This window comes from Ursus maritimus, unplaced genomic scaffold (assembly GCF_017311325.1).
Source record: "Ursus maritimus isolate PB19 unplaced genomic scaffold, ASM1731132v1 scaffold_1, whole genome shotgun sequence".
NCBI lineage: Eukaryota > Metazoa > Chordata > Mammalia > Carnivora > Ursidae > Ursus > Ursus maritimus.
The window spans coordinates 98,864,240-98,879,379 of NW_024423343.1; the positions used below are offsets into that span (position 1 = coordinate 98,864,240).

The following is a 15,140-nucleotide window of genomic DNA, read 5'->3' on the forward strand; positions in this document are numbered from 1 at the left end:
TAAGGAAAAAAGTGACTGAAAAATATTAAACTTACCCAGTTTGCCATTCAAGTCTGAAGCCAGTAAACATTATCAAATAAACAAAACCTCAGGGAATATAACACCTCTGAGCCCATCTGGGGAAAAAAAATTTTTTTTTTAAGATTTTATATGTAGGTGATCTCCAGCCAGTGTGGGGCTCTAACTCACAACCCTGAGATTGAGTCACATGCTTTACTGACTGAGGCTGCCAGCCACCCAGAAAAAAAACTTTTTTAAGAAAAGTAAGCCATCCGAGAGATAAGTCAACATGACTTAAGAAGAATCCTGGTAAAAGAACTAAGAATGAAGGGTAGGTCCTTTAAACATAGAACTAATCCTTGACAACTATCAGAATTATGACTATAGAACAGAATTGAAGTGTTATAAACTTTGATAAAGTAAAAACAATATAAAAAAATGAGGAAGCAAGGGACTAGTGGAAGTATGAGAATCCATATTAACAAAAATTAAGTATTAACACCAGCTCCTTAAGGTTTTCCTAATCTTTCTTTATATATGAATGGCAGTCTTTTTCTTTCTTTTAGTTCAAGGGAAATCAGTTTAATACTGTTTTCATTAAAAGTGGGATATGTAGCATAATTGTTCTGTGAAGAGAATTAGAGAGATGTGTTTTAGAATGATTTATACCTGCTGATAGTTGAGATTATTTCTTCAGGATAAGACTGGCTAAATTTGGGGGGTTTATTTTTTAATTTTATTTTATTATTTTCTTAACTTGGGGTTTTAAAACTTTTTCTTTGGTTTTCTGTATTGCTGAAATTACTTATAATGAGCCTGTGTTCTTTTACCAATTGTCATTTTCTCATTGTTCTAAAAATAAATATCTTACTGTCAGAATTTGGTGTTCTCAGATTATGGTACAGTTTTGCATTTTATTCTAGTAATAGTAATATTAAACCCCTAAAGAAAGTATTATGGATAATATGAAATATAAACCTTTAATGCTCTCTCATATTTCAATTTTACCTTTATGTTTTTGTTACAAAATTCAGCTTGTTAATCCAGCCTTTTGAGTAATAGTGTTCCATTTGAATCCTCTTCACTGGTAAATTACCAGAGACACAAAAAGTCCTTTTGATTTTTCAAGTAAAAGCCACTTGAGGGAACTGGTTACACAGGTATTAGAGAGGCTGGCAAAACAAAAGGGAGGAGGAAGGCTTTAGAGAAGTAAACAGGACGAATGGGTAACGCTTAAGGATCAGAAACGTGTGTTACGTCTAGGCTGGAGTCCATAAGCCTAATCTGCTGCTCCATCATTAGAGCCACTGTCATAGGCGGTTCTGGATCTGCCCAAGAGGTGCTGCTTTGATCAGCGATGGTACATACCATCTATAAGGTGCTGTTTCTCCCAGCATCCTATTCCCACTATTACTACAACAGCCACCAGCGTCTGTCAGTCTTCTGCTTTTGACTTCCCCTACTTTTTAATCTCCCATCAGAAAAAAAGTAAAGTAGAAAAAATTGTGAGTTGGCTAGGAAGGAACCTAGAAAATAGAGGTTGTTGGCTAGCAAGCCTCCTACAAAACTTAGCTGAGCACAGGAGGAGAATTGAGGCCCATGAGAGCTCAGTTAACATTAAATTAGTGTATATAAGTAAACCATGTTTGTTTATAGTTGTGAAAGTTAAGTTTTATGTTTGTAGTCCTTACGAACTTTTAAAACATATCCAAAACACCTTTTAATCATCAAAGTGATTAATAATCTTGTAATTGAGGTAGGAATGGCAGCACGACAGATGTTATCTGGACATGGACCTATCCCTAATAGGTATGCATTAAATGAATATTTTTTCCCTCATAATAAGCAATGGTTGGAAGTACTAGAACTTTGTAAGACTTAAAATGTTGATATATTATTTAAACTGAGAGATGGAATTCAGATATCAGAGAATCTATTAATTCCTCCACCAGCCTACTCAAATACGCACTTTTATTATCTCTCTTCCAAAATATCCAGGGGATTAAAGTCATTGTCCTAATGTGGAAGTACAAAACAATAGTAAACCTCAATTTATTACCTTGTTCACAATTGCAGGTATACTTTATCCTTCTTAGAGGAAATATATTTTCTTAAGAAAAGTTTAAAAATCATGGTTAGGTTTCTGACTTTTCCATTAAAACTTCAACAGATAGACCATTCTGTTCACATGTATCTATACTTACCCATGGAAGATGATCTTAAAATTGCTTGCTTTGCTTTAGAAACCTATATTTGGCTGTTTTTATTTGAATTAGATATCTACATACGTAAATGGTTATATTTGGTATACTAGACATTTATGTCTATTCACACTTAAATAATGTGATGTGTCAAGTAGCAAATTCTCTGAGAACCAAGTTTTTAGTAACAGATTTGGTCTGAACACATTGGTTTACCACAGAGGAGGCTTAGTTTCCATGCATGAGCTATGTGCTTGCTAGACGGATCGACTTCAGGACAAATTGTCTATAGTACCCAGTTCGCAACCATATTTCTGTCCTTAGTTTCTTCCTGTATACAAAAGTCTGGAGTTGCCTATGTCTGGGCAAGGAAGGATTTGAGGATATAACCAGTCTTCGAATCTGCGATAATTATCAGTAGACAAGAAGGAAAAGCCCAAGGAAAGAGCAAGAATCTTCAAGATTGCCCATGTTTCAGGTCCTTCATCAAGGAGTAATACAGACACTAGCTAAACCACAGACTAAACCGGTGATAGTCATTCTCAAATAAAGTACCTGAAAATGGAGTGTCTGTGGAACACGTTGTTCATTAATGCAAGAGCCATAAATAAGCTTCATCCATTCAGGTAGAACTGAAATTTAGTCCAGTCTTTTCTTCTTATCCTCTGCTAGAAATTTGTCTCTTAGGAAGTCATAGTATAATCATGTCGTATGTTGTTACTTTATCTTAGAGTTCTAAGACTTTATTATTGTGCATGTTTATGTATTTCAGTGGGAGAACTGAAGTCCAGTCTGTTCAGTATGGCAAAGAAAAAGCAAATAAAGACAGGATATTTGCAAGGTAAGCCACCTCTATTTCAGTGTCTGAATTGTTTTTAAAAGATTAAAATTACTGGGGCTCCTGGATGGCACAGCGGTTAAGCGTCTGCCTTCGGCTCAGGGCGTGATCCCAGCATTATGGGATCGAGCCCCACATCAGGCTCCTCCGCTATGAGCCTGCTTCTTCCTCTCCCACTCCCCCTGCTTGTGTTCCCTCTCTTGCTGGCTGTCTCTATCTCTGTCAAATAAATAAATAAAATCTTTAAAAAAAAAAAAAAGATTAAAATTACTAAAAACTCTTTTTCCAAATGTGATTACAGAATTATCACATGATCCTTTATTTAATTAAACAACAAGTTATGTTGAGGGAGTAATGAAATAATTTGTCTAGTTTATTCATTCCCTTTTTTTGTTGTTTTTTATGTGAGTGAAATTAACCCTGTGCCAAGCATTGTAGTTCTGAGCAGTCTGCATCAAGTATTATATTACGATTGTAACATTTTGTTAGAAAGTTCATTTCCTTCATTATTTTAAACATTTTTGAATAACATAATAATTAATTCCATATATTATTCAGTCCATTTCCATATTTCTTTAAATGACATTGTTAAGAAATAAGTTTATTTTTTCGGGTGCCATTTAGTTATCTTCATATTTTTAGGAGCTATTTATAACCAGTTTGCTTTTTAACAAGTGAAATGACATAGGTTTATGTTTTAGAAAACAGGTATATGAGCAGTTGATGGAGAATGGGTTAGAAGTAAGGACTTGGGGGCGCCTGGGTGGCATAGCAGTTAAGCGTCTGCCTTCGGCTCAGGGCGTGATCCTGGCGTTGTGGGATCGAGCCCCACATCAGGCTTCTCCGCTATGGGCCTGCTTCTTTCTCTCCCACTCCCCCTGCTTGTGTTCCCTCTCTCGCTGGCTGTCTCTATCTCTGTCAAATAAATAAAATCTTTAAAAAAGAAAAAGAAGTAAGGACTTGGTACCAAGAGACCAATTAGAAGGTTATTACCATATTCCAAGTGAAAATAATGAAGGCCTGAACTAAAACAGTGGTGATGAAATGGAGACTAGGGAACAAATTTGGGGAGCATTTTCTATGTAGAACTAGAAGAAGTTGTTAATCAATTAGGTGGAGGTGTGTTAGAGACAGGAGTATCCAGAAAGACCATCAGATTTGGGTGACATAAAATGGACAAGGGGTTACAGGAAAGAGAACAAATTTGTATTGGAAAAAGGAGTTAAACTGGCACAGGTCTACTTTGAGATGCGTGAACAACAATCTAACAGGATTATCCAACAAATGAAAGGAGGAAGAATGACCAAATTGGTGGCAGCAAATGTTTATCTAAGAACTACTCTACTGAGCATTGTTTCAGGCCCTGGGAATACAGTGAAAAACAAATACACAGCTTAGTCCCATGGAGCTTAAATTCTGATTGGTGCAACAGGTATCTAGTGTAAGAAAAGGATTGAGCCAGCACAAGGCCATGGAGCTGGAGCCCACTTGTCATGTTGGAAGAAGAGTAGGCAGGCCAGTGATGGACCAGAAAGAGCAAGGCAGTGCTAGAGAAAGTGGTTAGAGAGGAAGATAGGAAGCAGCCAGAACTTGTATGACCCCATGTTAGAAATGGTAAGGACTTTGGATTTAAGGGCTGAGATCCCCCACTGGAAGGGATAAAAACTGACTTCCATTTTAACCATCTGGCAGAGTTGCCGTGTTTTACAGTGGTAAACTGAAATATTTACAAATATCTTGATTTCTCGGATTTGCTTCAAAATAATTGGGGTGAGAGGGTTCAAGTAAATGGTAGGGAGGGAACAAGATTGACCGTGATGATGATTGTTGAATCTGGGTCCTGAGTGCAGTGTTTATTAAACTATTCTTTATACTTTTGTTTATGTTTGAAATGTTCCATAATAAAAATACGGGAGTAGAAGGGGGGGAATCACTCTGGCTGCTGTGGTGGAATCAACTGTATGGTGATGTGAGTGGACAGAAGATAGTCAGTGAATCTAATAGTGGCTAACACTTATTTTATATTTATCTGTGCCAGGCAGTTTTTGTGTATGATCTCACAATCCTCATAATTCAGTTAGGTAAATTCCATTACAGGTGAGAAAACTGAGCATAGCATGTCTGAATGATTTAACTGAGATAGTCAAGGATGTAGCAGGATTCTCATGCAGGCCTCCCAGTTCTAACCCACACTTTTAACATCTGCAGAATAGTTCTTACTGTTCTGCCTGAGATACTGAACGCTTGGCTCCTTTCCTGTCTCAGAGCCTTGAGAGATGACCTCCTTTATTGTCCATCTCCCCCACTAGAATGTAGGCTCTATGAGGGTGGGAGTTTTGTCTGTTTTATTCACTGCGTTAGCCTCAGCTCTTGTTGTAATGTATGTGGTATGGTAGATGTGTTTTAAATGAAGCAGTGGTTTTTCAGTAGAAATGGCTTACAGAGGGTAAGTCGTTAAAGAGTTCATCTGGGGCGCCTGGGTGGCTCAGTCATTAAGCATCTGCCTTCGGCTCAGGGTATGATCCCAGGGTCCTAGGATTGAGCCCCGCATCAGGCTCCGTGCTCCTCTGGGAGCCTGCTTCTTCCTCTCCCACTCCCCCTGCTTGTGTTCCCCCTCTTGATGTCTGTCTCTCTCTCTCTGTCAAATAAATAAATAAAATCTTTAAAAAAAAAAAAGTTCATCTGCTTGGGGTCTACTGCCATTGGAGACATAAGAATTTTAATTATAGAATTTTGCTTTTGATTTTAATTTTGCTCTTAGTCTTCATCAAAAAGACCTTCTTGTTTTGTGTTTGTTGAGTAAAAGGAGTTTTTGTTTTTTCTCTCTCCAAAAGTAGAAATTGCTTTATTTTTTGTTCTACTTATATAAGTAATACTTCATTATTTTTTTTAAAATTCCAACATGCCAATACTTATGTGGCAGGGAAGAGAGCCATGATCACAGAGACGGTTAGAGGCTTGTAAATTGTATTCGGGCCATTCTGACCCCTGTGATTTCCCCAAATGTGGGAAACTCAACTGGGTTCAAGGTTTCCCCTTTTTAAAAAAGAAAAAAAAAAAAAAGTAAAGAAAAGGAAATAAAGTCTAACATGCCAAATAATATAAAGAAAAATCATGACCCAACATGATTATTTTTTAAAAATTGGAGGGGGGGGCGCCCGGGTGGCTCAGTTGGTTAAGCATCTGGCTCTTGATTTCGTCTCAGGTAATGATCTCAAGGTCCTGAGATTGAGCCCCACTTTGGGCTCTGCGCTGGGCGTGGAGCCTGCTTAAGAGTCTCTCTCTCCCTCTACCCCTCCCCCCCTTAAAAAATTGGTACTTACTATTCAAGAATTTGCCATGTATATCCTTACAGAGATGTGTGTGTGTGTGTATTTCATTTAAAAATTATTTCATACTTTTTATTGCTTATTTTTATCACTTCATGTATCATAGGCATTTTCTTTTATGTTGAAAAATCTAGTCATTTATGTCAGTAAATCTTTAAGCAGTGAAATCCTTTTATCCGAAACAGTAGATTTAACTTCATGATTCCTCCTTTTAACCTGTCACTTCCCTGCCTCTGGAGTTGGAGTCACTGCTAAAACTATGTGACTCTTTGCCAGTACTGTATGTCTTGAATGCTTGTAAAGATAAATAACAAATGCTATTGTAAGTTCCTTGGAGTAAGGACATTTGAAACTAAAAATTATTCAAGCATGATTTTTATGTGTTTGAATTAATAAAATTTACCTGCATTGTTTTTCTTCATTCCTGGCTTATCCTCATCCTCATTTGTCTATGAATAACCTCCCCGAGAGGAAGACTGTCAGTGAAAATGCCTTGAAGGATTTAGCTGGTCAGGGCTAGATAGCATTTGGCTGTGAAAAATTTACTTGAATTTGAATGATGTAAGTCATTCAACATTTGTTCAAAATTCTGAATATGATTTATTTTTATGTCTTGTTTTTAGATTTATGAAGGAAATATTGTCATTTCTCTACTAAATATAAATATTAGCATCATATTAACGGTTATTTGGTTACTTGCTTGTTAGGGAAGGGAGAAAAGAAGAAAGTAAGAACAGAGATGCCTATTCTAATAGACTTGGCTACTGAAATTATTCAGAACCTTCCCTCTTACAGTCTTAGATACCCTTGTTTCCAGTTACAAAGTGCTCAGCTCCTGTAGGAAGGTAAAATGTACAGAAAATGTCTTTGAAATTCTTTTTCTTGAAACTTCTCAAGAATGAAATAATTTACTTCCTCTTAATTTTGTTTTAATATACAAGGTATTCAAGTTCTAAGTACTGCACTTTATTTGCATCATTTCTTGCAGACTTATAAAATCAAAATCAATATTTTTCTGATTGTTTTCTGTTAAAAATGCATCTAACAAAATACTTAGCTTTTTTCTTCTTTTCCTAACTTAAATTTTTTTCTTGCTTGCTATTTATAAAAATAGTGAACATGATTTGATAATTAGTTCTGTAGTATGATACTTTAATACAAACGCCAAATTGTAGATGTATTTATTAATTTAATATCACATGCAAATTACTTTATAAGTTATAGTGTTTTAATATTTTGATCATATGTGACCTTGAGAAATATGCACAATTATACCTGCATCTTAGTTCTTCATTTTGTATATGCATTATTAAAATGAGAAATTGTTTAATAGGTTATTTTATAAAACAAATATGCATTGCTTAATGAATAGTAGGCTAAAATTCCAATACGAGAACCCTCAAGTAACTGTTCCAATTCTTCTGTTATATGGAATTCCATGAATCCTCCTTTGAATAAGAAGTCATCAGCAGGGATAAAGTTGTTTTTAATGGTACTGTGTTAACGATCCTGCCATCTCCAAAAGATTTAAGCTTCTCTGGCCTTTTTTTTGTTAATATATCACAATCTTATTGTTTTTTTTTTTTTTTTTTTAATGATTTTTTATTATATTATGTTAGTCACCATACAGTACATCCCCGGTTTCCGATGTAAGGCTCGATGATTCATTAGTTGTGTATAACACCCAGTGCACCATGCAATACGTGCCCTCCTTACTACCCATCACCGGTCTATCCCATTCCCCCACCCCCCTCCCCTCTGAAGTCCTCAGTTTGTTTCTCATAGTCCATAGTCTCTCATGTTTCATTCCCCCTTCTGATTACCCCCCCTTTCTTTATCCCTTTCTCCCCTACCGATCATCCTAGTTCTTATGTTCCATAGATGAGAGAAATCATATGATAGTTGTCTTTCTCTGCTTGACTTATTTCACTTAGCATTATCTCCTCCAGTGCCGTCCATGTTGTAGCAAATGTTGAGAACTCGTTCTTTCTGATAGCTGAGTAATATTCCATTGTATATATGGACCACAACTTCTTAATCCAGTCATCTGTTGAAGGGCATCTCGGCTCCTTCCACGATTTAGCTATTGTGGACATTGCTGCTATGAACATTGGGGTGCAAATGGCCCTTCTCTTCACTACGTCTGTATCTTTGGGGTAAATACCCAGTAGTGCAATGGCTGGATCATAGGGTAGCTCAATTTTTAACTTTTTAAGGGACCTCCACACTGTTTTCCAGAGTGGCTGTACCAACTTGCATTCCCACCAACAATGTAGGAGGGATCCCCTTTCTCCACATCCTCTCCAACAATTGTTGTCTCTTGCCTTGTCTATTTTTGCCATTCTAACTGGCGTAATGTGGTATCTTAGTGTGGTTTTGATTTGAATTTCCTTGATGGCTAATGATTTTGAACATTTTTTCATGTGTCTGTTAGCCATTTGTATGTCTTCATTGGAAAAGTGTCTGTTCATATCTTCTGCCCATTTTTTGATTTGTTTATTTGTTTCTCGTGTATTGAGTTTGAGAAGTTCTTTGTAGATCTTGGATACCAGTCCTTTATCTATAGTGTCATTTGAAAATATATTCTCCCATTCCGTGGGCTGCCTCTTAGCTTTTCTGACTGTTTCCTTGGCTGTGCAGAAACTTTTAATCTTGATGAAGTCCCATAAATTCATTTTATCTTTTGTTTCTCTTGCCTTTGGGGATGTGTCATGAAAAAGGTTGCTTTGGCCGATGTTGTAGAGGTTGCTGCCTATGTTCTCCTCTAGAATTTTGATGGATTCCTGCCTCACATCGAGGTCTTTCATCCATTTGGAGTTTATTTTTGTGTATGGTGTGAGAGAGTGGTCAAGTTTCATTCTTTTGCATGTAGCTGTCCAATTTTCCAAGCACCATTTATTGAAGAGACTGTCTTTTTCCCACCGGATGTTTTTTCCTGCTTTATCAAATATTAGTTGCCCAAAGAGCCGAGGGTCCATTTCTGGGCTCTCTATTCTGTTCCATTGGTCTATGTGTCTGTTTTTGTGCCAGTACCATGCTGTCTTTGTGATCACAGCTTTGTAGTACAGCTCGAAATCCGGCATTGTGATGCCCCCAGCTTTGTTTTTCCTTTTCAACAGTTCCTTGGAGATTCGGGGCCTTTTCTGTTTCCATACAAATTTAAGGACTATTTGTTCCAGTTCTTTGAAAAATGTCCTCGGTATTTTGATCGGGATAGCATTGAAAGTGTAGATTGCTCTGGGTAGCATGGACATTTTAACTATGTTAATTCTTCCAATCCATGAGCATGGAATATCTTTCCATCTTTTTATGTCTTCCTCAATGTCTTTCAAGAGTGATTTATAGTTTCTAGAATATAGGTCCTTTACGTCTCTGGTTAAGTTAATTCCAAGGTAACGTATGGTTTTTGGTGCTATTGTAAATGGGATGGATTCCCTAATTTCTCTTTCTTCGGTCTCGTTATTCGTGTATAGAAATGCAACTGATTTCTGAGCATTGATTTTGTATCCCGCCACGTTACTGAATTGCTCTATAACTTCTAATAGTTTGGGAGTGGCTTCTTTTGGGTTTTCCATATAGAGTATCATGTCATCTGCAAAGAGAGACATTTTGACTTCTTCTTTGCCAATTTGAATACCTTTGATCCCTTTTTGTCGTCTGATTGCTGTTGCAAGGACTTCTAGTACTATGTTGAATAATAGTGGCGAGAGTGGGCATCCTTGTCGAGTTCCTGATCTTAAGGGAAAGGCTTCCAGCTTTTCCCCATTGAGAATAATATTTGCAGTAGGCTTTTCATAGATGGCTTTTATGAGATTGAGAAATGTACCTTCTATTCCTACACTCTGAAGGGTTTTAATCAGGAAAGGATGCTGTATTTTGTCAAATGCTTTTTCGGCATCGATTGAGAGGATCATATGGTTCCTGAGTCTTTTCTTGTTGATATGATGTATCACGCTGATTGATTTGCGAATATTGAACCACGCTTGCATCCCAGGTATGAATCCCACTTGATCGTGATGGATAATCCTTTTAATGTACTGTTGGATTCTATTAGCAAGTATCTTGTTGAGGATTTTGGCGTCCATATTCATTAGGGAAATCGGTCTGTAATTCTCCTTTTTGAGGGGGTCTTTGCCTGGTTTGGGGATCAAGGTAATATTGGCCTCATAGAATGAGTTTGGTAGCTTTCCTTCTGTTTCTATTTTTTGAAATAGCTTTAGGAGAATAGGTATTATTTCTTCTTTGAATGTTTGGTAGAATTCCCCAGGAAAACCGTCCGGGCCTGGAGTTTTGTTATTTGGAAGGTTGTTTATCACTGACTCAATTTCTTCATAATTAATTGGCCTGTTTAAGGAATCAATTTCTTCCGGTTTCAATCTTGGTAGTTTATAGGTTTCCAGGAAGGATTCCATCTCTTCCAGATTGCTTAGTTTATTGGCATATAGCTGTTGATAAAAATTTCTAATAATCCTTCCAATTTCAATGGTGTTCGTCGTGACCTCTCCTTTTTCATTCATAATTTTAATAATCTGGGTCCTTTCTCTTTTCTTTTGGATAAGTCTTGCCAGTGGTCTGTCAATTTTATTGATTCTCTCAAAGAACCAGCTTCTAGTCCTGTTGATCTGCTCTACTGTACTTCTGGTTTCTGCTTGATTGATTTCAGCTCTAATTTTGGTCAACTGCTTCCTCGTGCGTGGATTAGGCCTGTCCCTCTGTTGCTGTTCCAGCTTCTTGAGGTGAGAATATAAAAACTGCATTTTAGATTTTTCTATTCTTTTGAGTGAGGCTTGGATGGCTATGTATTTCCCCCTTAGGACTGCCTTTGCAGTATCCCATAGGTTTTGGACTGTTGTATTTTCATTCTCATTGGTCTCCATAAATTGTTTAATTTGATTTTTGATTTCCTGGTTTATCGAGTCATTCCTGAGCAGGATGGTTCTTAGTCTCCAAGTGTTTGAGTTTCTTCCAAATTTTTCCTTGTGGTTGAGTTCCAATTTCAGAGCGTTGTGGTCTGAGAATATGCAGGGGATAATTTCAATCTTTTGGTATCGGTTGAGACCTGTTTTGTGTCCCAGAACATGGTCTATTCTTGAGAATGTTCCATGGGCATTAGAATAGAATGAGTATTCTTTGGTTCTGGGGTGTAGTGTTCTATATATATCTATGAGGTCCAACTCGTCGAGTATGGCATTCAAAGCCTTTGATTCTTTGCTTAGTTTTTGCCAGGGTGTTCTGTCTATTTCTGAGAGTGGAGTGTTGAGGTCCCCTACTATTAATGTATTTTTATTTATATGTCTCTTTATTCTGGTTAAGAGTTGGCTTGTGTATCTTGCTGCTCCCCTGTTGGGGGCATATATATTTATAATTGTCATATCCACTTGTTGAATACTTCCCTTAAGAATAATATAGTGCCCTTCTGCATCTCTAACTATAGTCTGTAGTTTAAAATCCAATTTATCTGATATGAGAATTGCTACCCCAGCTTTCTTTTGAGGTCCATTTGCGTGAAAGATGGTACTCCATCCCCTTACTCTCAGTCTGAATGCATCTTTGGGTTCGAAATGAGTCTCTTGTAGACAGCAAATGGATGGGTCATTTCTTTTTATCCAATCTGCAACCCTGTGGCGTTTTATGGGATGGTTCAAACCATTTACATTAAGACTGATTACTGAGAGATATGATTTTAATGTTGCCATGTTGCCAGTAAAGTCTTTGTTTGTATTGGCTGTGACTTTCTGTTCTGTATCACTCTTGGGGCCTTTTTACTTTTATAGAACCCCCCGTAATATCTCCTGTAGGGCTGGTTTCGTGGTTACAAAATTGGTTAGTGACTGGCGATTCTGAAATGTCTTTATTTCTCCATCAATTCTGAATGACAGCCTTGCTGGATAAAGGATCCTTGGCTGCATGTTTTTCTCTGAAAGAGCTTTAAATATGCTCCCCCAACCCTTTCTCTCATTCCAGGTCTGTGTAGACAGGTCTGACGTAATTCTGATGCTTTTGCCTTGGTACGTGAGAAATTTCTTTGCCCTGGCCGCTTTCAATACTGTATCCTTGCATCTAATATTTGCGAATTGCACTATGACGTGACGTGGCGTAGGTTTGTCGTGGTTGAGCTTGGGAGGGGTCCTCTCTGCCTCTTGGACACGAATGTTTGTTTCCCTTGCTAGATTAGGGAAGTTTTCAGCTACAATTTGTTCAAATATCTCTTCTAGACCTCTGTTTTTCTCCACCCCCTCGGGGATGCCGATGATTCTAACATTGGATCGTTTCATTGAGTCAGTAATCTCCCGTAACCTACATTCGTGGGCGTGGATTTTTTTAAGACCATCTTCTATTTTCATTTTTTCCTCTATTAACCCATCCTCCAATTCACTAACCCGTTCCTCTGCTTCTGCGACCCTGGCCGTCAGAGCCTCTAGTTTTGCCTGCATTTGGCTCATAGAATTTTTAATTTCTGTCAGATTCGCTCTCATTTCTGTCCTTAGGGATTCTATATTCTCAGTAACCTTTTCGTTAATAGTTTTTTCAATTCTACTCATCATTTTGACCATCGTTACTCTGAATTCCATTTCTGATAATTTGGTTACATCCATATCCATTATTTCTGTGGCAGAGGCCACAGAATCACTGTCTTTTCTTTGCTGGGGGGGGCTTCTCCTTCTTGTCATTCTGATGAAGAGAGGTTGCGGGGTTTCCAGAGCCCAAATTATTGACTGGGTCCCAGGCCGTGCCCCTTGTTTTATAGGGATCTTAGGGATGTGGGCTTCTTCTTTAAAGATTTTATTTATTTATTTATGTGGCAGCCAACCAGCGAGAGAGGGAACAGAAGCAGGGGAGTGGGAGAGGAAGAAGCAGGCTCCCAGCGGAGGAGCCCGATGAGGGACTCCTTTCCGGAACGCCGGGATCACGCCCTAAGCCGAAGGCAGGCGCTCAATGACTGCGCCACCCAGGCGCCCGGGTTGTGGGCTTCTTGATTTTTCAGCCTGCCTTCTGTGTTCTGGGGGAGGGGCCTGCCGCGCCGATACTCAGGCAGCCCTGTTTGGGTAGAGTCTCCGTGTCCCCTGCGAGGGAGGATGGGGATGGGCACTCCCTGAGCCGGTATTTCCAGGCTTTTGTTCTCTGGCGGCTTTCCCTGGCGGTTTGCTGTGCCTCTTCTGAGAGTCAGAGCAGCAGCGGCCAAATTTCAGCCTCTGTCACGGAACAGAAGGATTGCGGCCCGTTCTCTACTAATGTTCTGGCCACTTTAACTCTGTTTCTGTTGGTGCTGCTCAACCCTGCAGCGTCCCGGGATGTGCGCCCCACACCCGGCGTCCCAGCCCTCACTTCCAGGGCCGGGCGCTGCTCTCTGTCCTTTAGCTGTGTTTTACGCCTAGCCGCCAGCCGCCCGCCGCCGCTGCACTCCCGGACTCTCCCGGTCTCAGTCTGGATCCAGTGAGCGCACCGGGATTCCGGGTTCGCGAGATGCCTGGTGGCGCGCTGCACCCGAGCTCACGGTCTCAGTTCGTTGTTTTGCGGGTGCCGACCGGGAGCCCCGCCCGCTCTCGCAAGTGGCTACCGCTTCCCGGCGCCCAACGCGGCGCTCCTCTCCTCCTGCTTATCTTCCGATATCTGTGCACAGTTTCATGGCTCCCCGCTTCGTACCTCAATACTCAGCGCTGGAGATGTTCATTTGTAGAGATCCAGATGCGTCTTCCTGCGTCTCAGGCTGGTTCCATGGTTGTTTAGGCTGGTCTGGTACCTATCCAGCTCGACTCGGAGGACCGGCTGAAAACGGTGTCTCCTACTCCTCCGCCATCTTAACTCCTCCCTCAGCAATGTTATTTGTAATTGACTTAGCATCTTCCACAATCTTATTGTGATTACCTGATGGATATCTACCAAAATATTCTCATGGTTTTAGCAATTGTTGAGTTATTCTGTTAAATTATTAGAGAATTCTAGAGTTCTTGTCCACTTCTTAGAATTTTAGTTGGTGGTATATAGCTAGAAAAGATTTCTCCTTAAAGTTTCCATGTAAGGTTGTTTCTTCAGCAATAATTAATAAGTTACTTTTTTCCCCCAGTATATCTACTCTTTGAATTGCTTTCACACTTTTTCAATTGTCGTATAAAATCTAAGAAGAAAGCAAAAGAATGTTTACATGCAACAGAAAAATAAAGTGCCATGGTCAGAAAATATATTTACCACATTGCAAACACACTGATGAAGTGTGGTATTTTTTTCTCTGAAATTTCCACATTCAACAGGAAACATAGACAGCAGACTTGAGTGGGTGGGTCTCTGAGGTTAAAGCTGTTAATAAAACACTTGAAATTTAGTTTTAAACGCAGAGCATTTCCAACCATGTTTAGTTTATTAACAACAGTAAAGTGTTCTGATGCTCTGTGCTGGGTGAGTATAACTAGAATTTTTCCTCCTTCAAATGATTTTTTTCCCTCTGTTTGAAAACGAAAGTAGTTGATCTAATTATGATATGAACTCCTAACAGTTTATATTTAGTAGTCTAATATATGAGAAAGAATAGCTTATTAACATCGAGAATTGGCTAATAGAAGAGCAGTAAATGCTAAGGTTTCTTTAGTAATCTTCATTTTAAAAATCAAATGCATGAAAAAATATACTTGTTTTCCATCTTATTGTGAGTAAAGGAATATGAGTTTGCATAGCAGTATTAGGATGTTGGGCTAAATGGTGTCCTGATTGTCTTCAAGTAGGAAAACCCTGTAATTTGGACTTACGATAATGGGAAATATTCATGCTTCTATTACT

General features: G+C 38.7%; 1 protein-coding gene across 6 annotated transcripts in view; it reads left to right on the forward strand.

Annotated features, from left to right (window-relative positions):
- The window catches only part of PTPN4 (protein tyrosine phosphatase non-receptor type 4), a 219,612-nt gene that overhangs the window by 146,544 nt on the left and 57,928 nt on the right, over positions 1-15,140 (forward strand). For all 6 annotated transcript variants that reach the window (XM_040645905.1, XM_040645921.1, XM_040645912.1 and 3 more), the window contains one exon: positions 2,974-3,042. In XM_040645905.1, the coding sequence (XP_040501839.1) occupies positions 2,974-3,042 (69 nt within the window). The remainder of the gene's footprint in view (positions 1-2,973; positions 3,043-15,140) is intronic.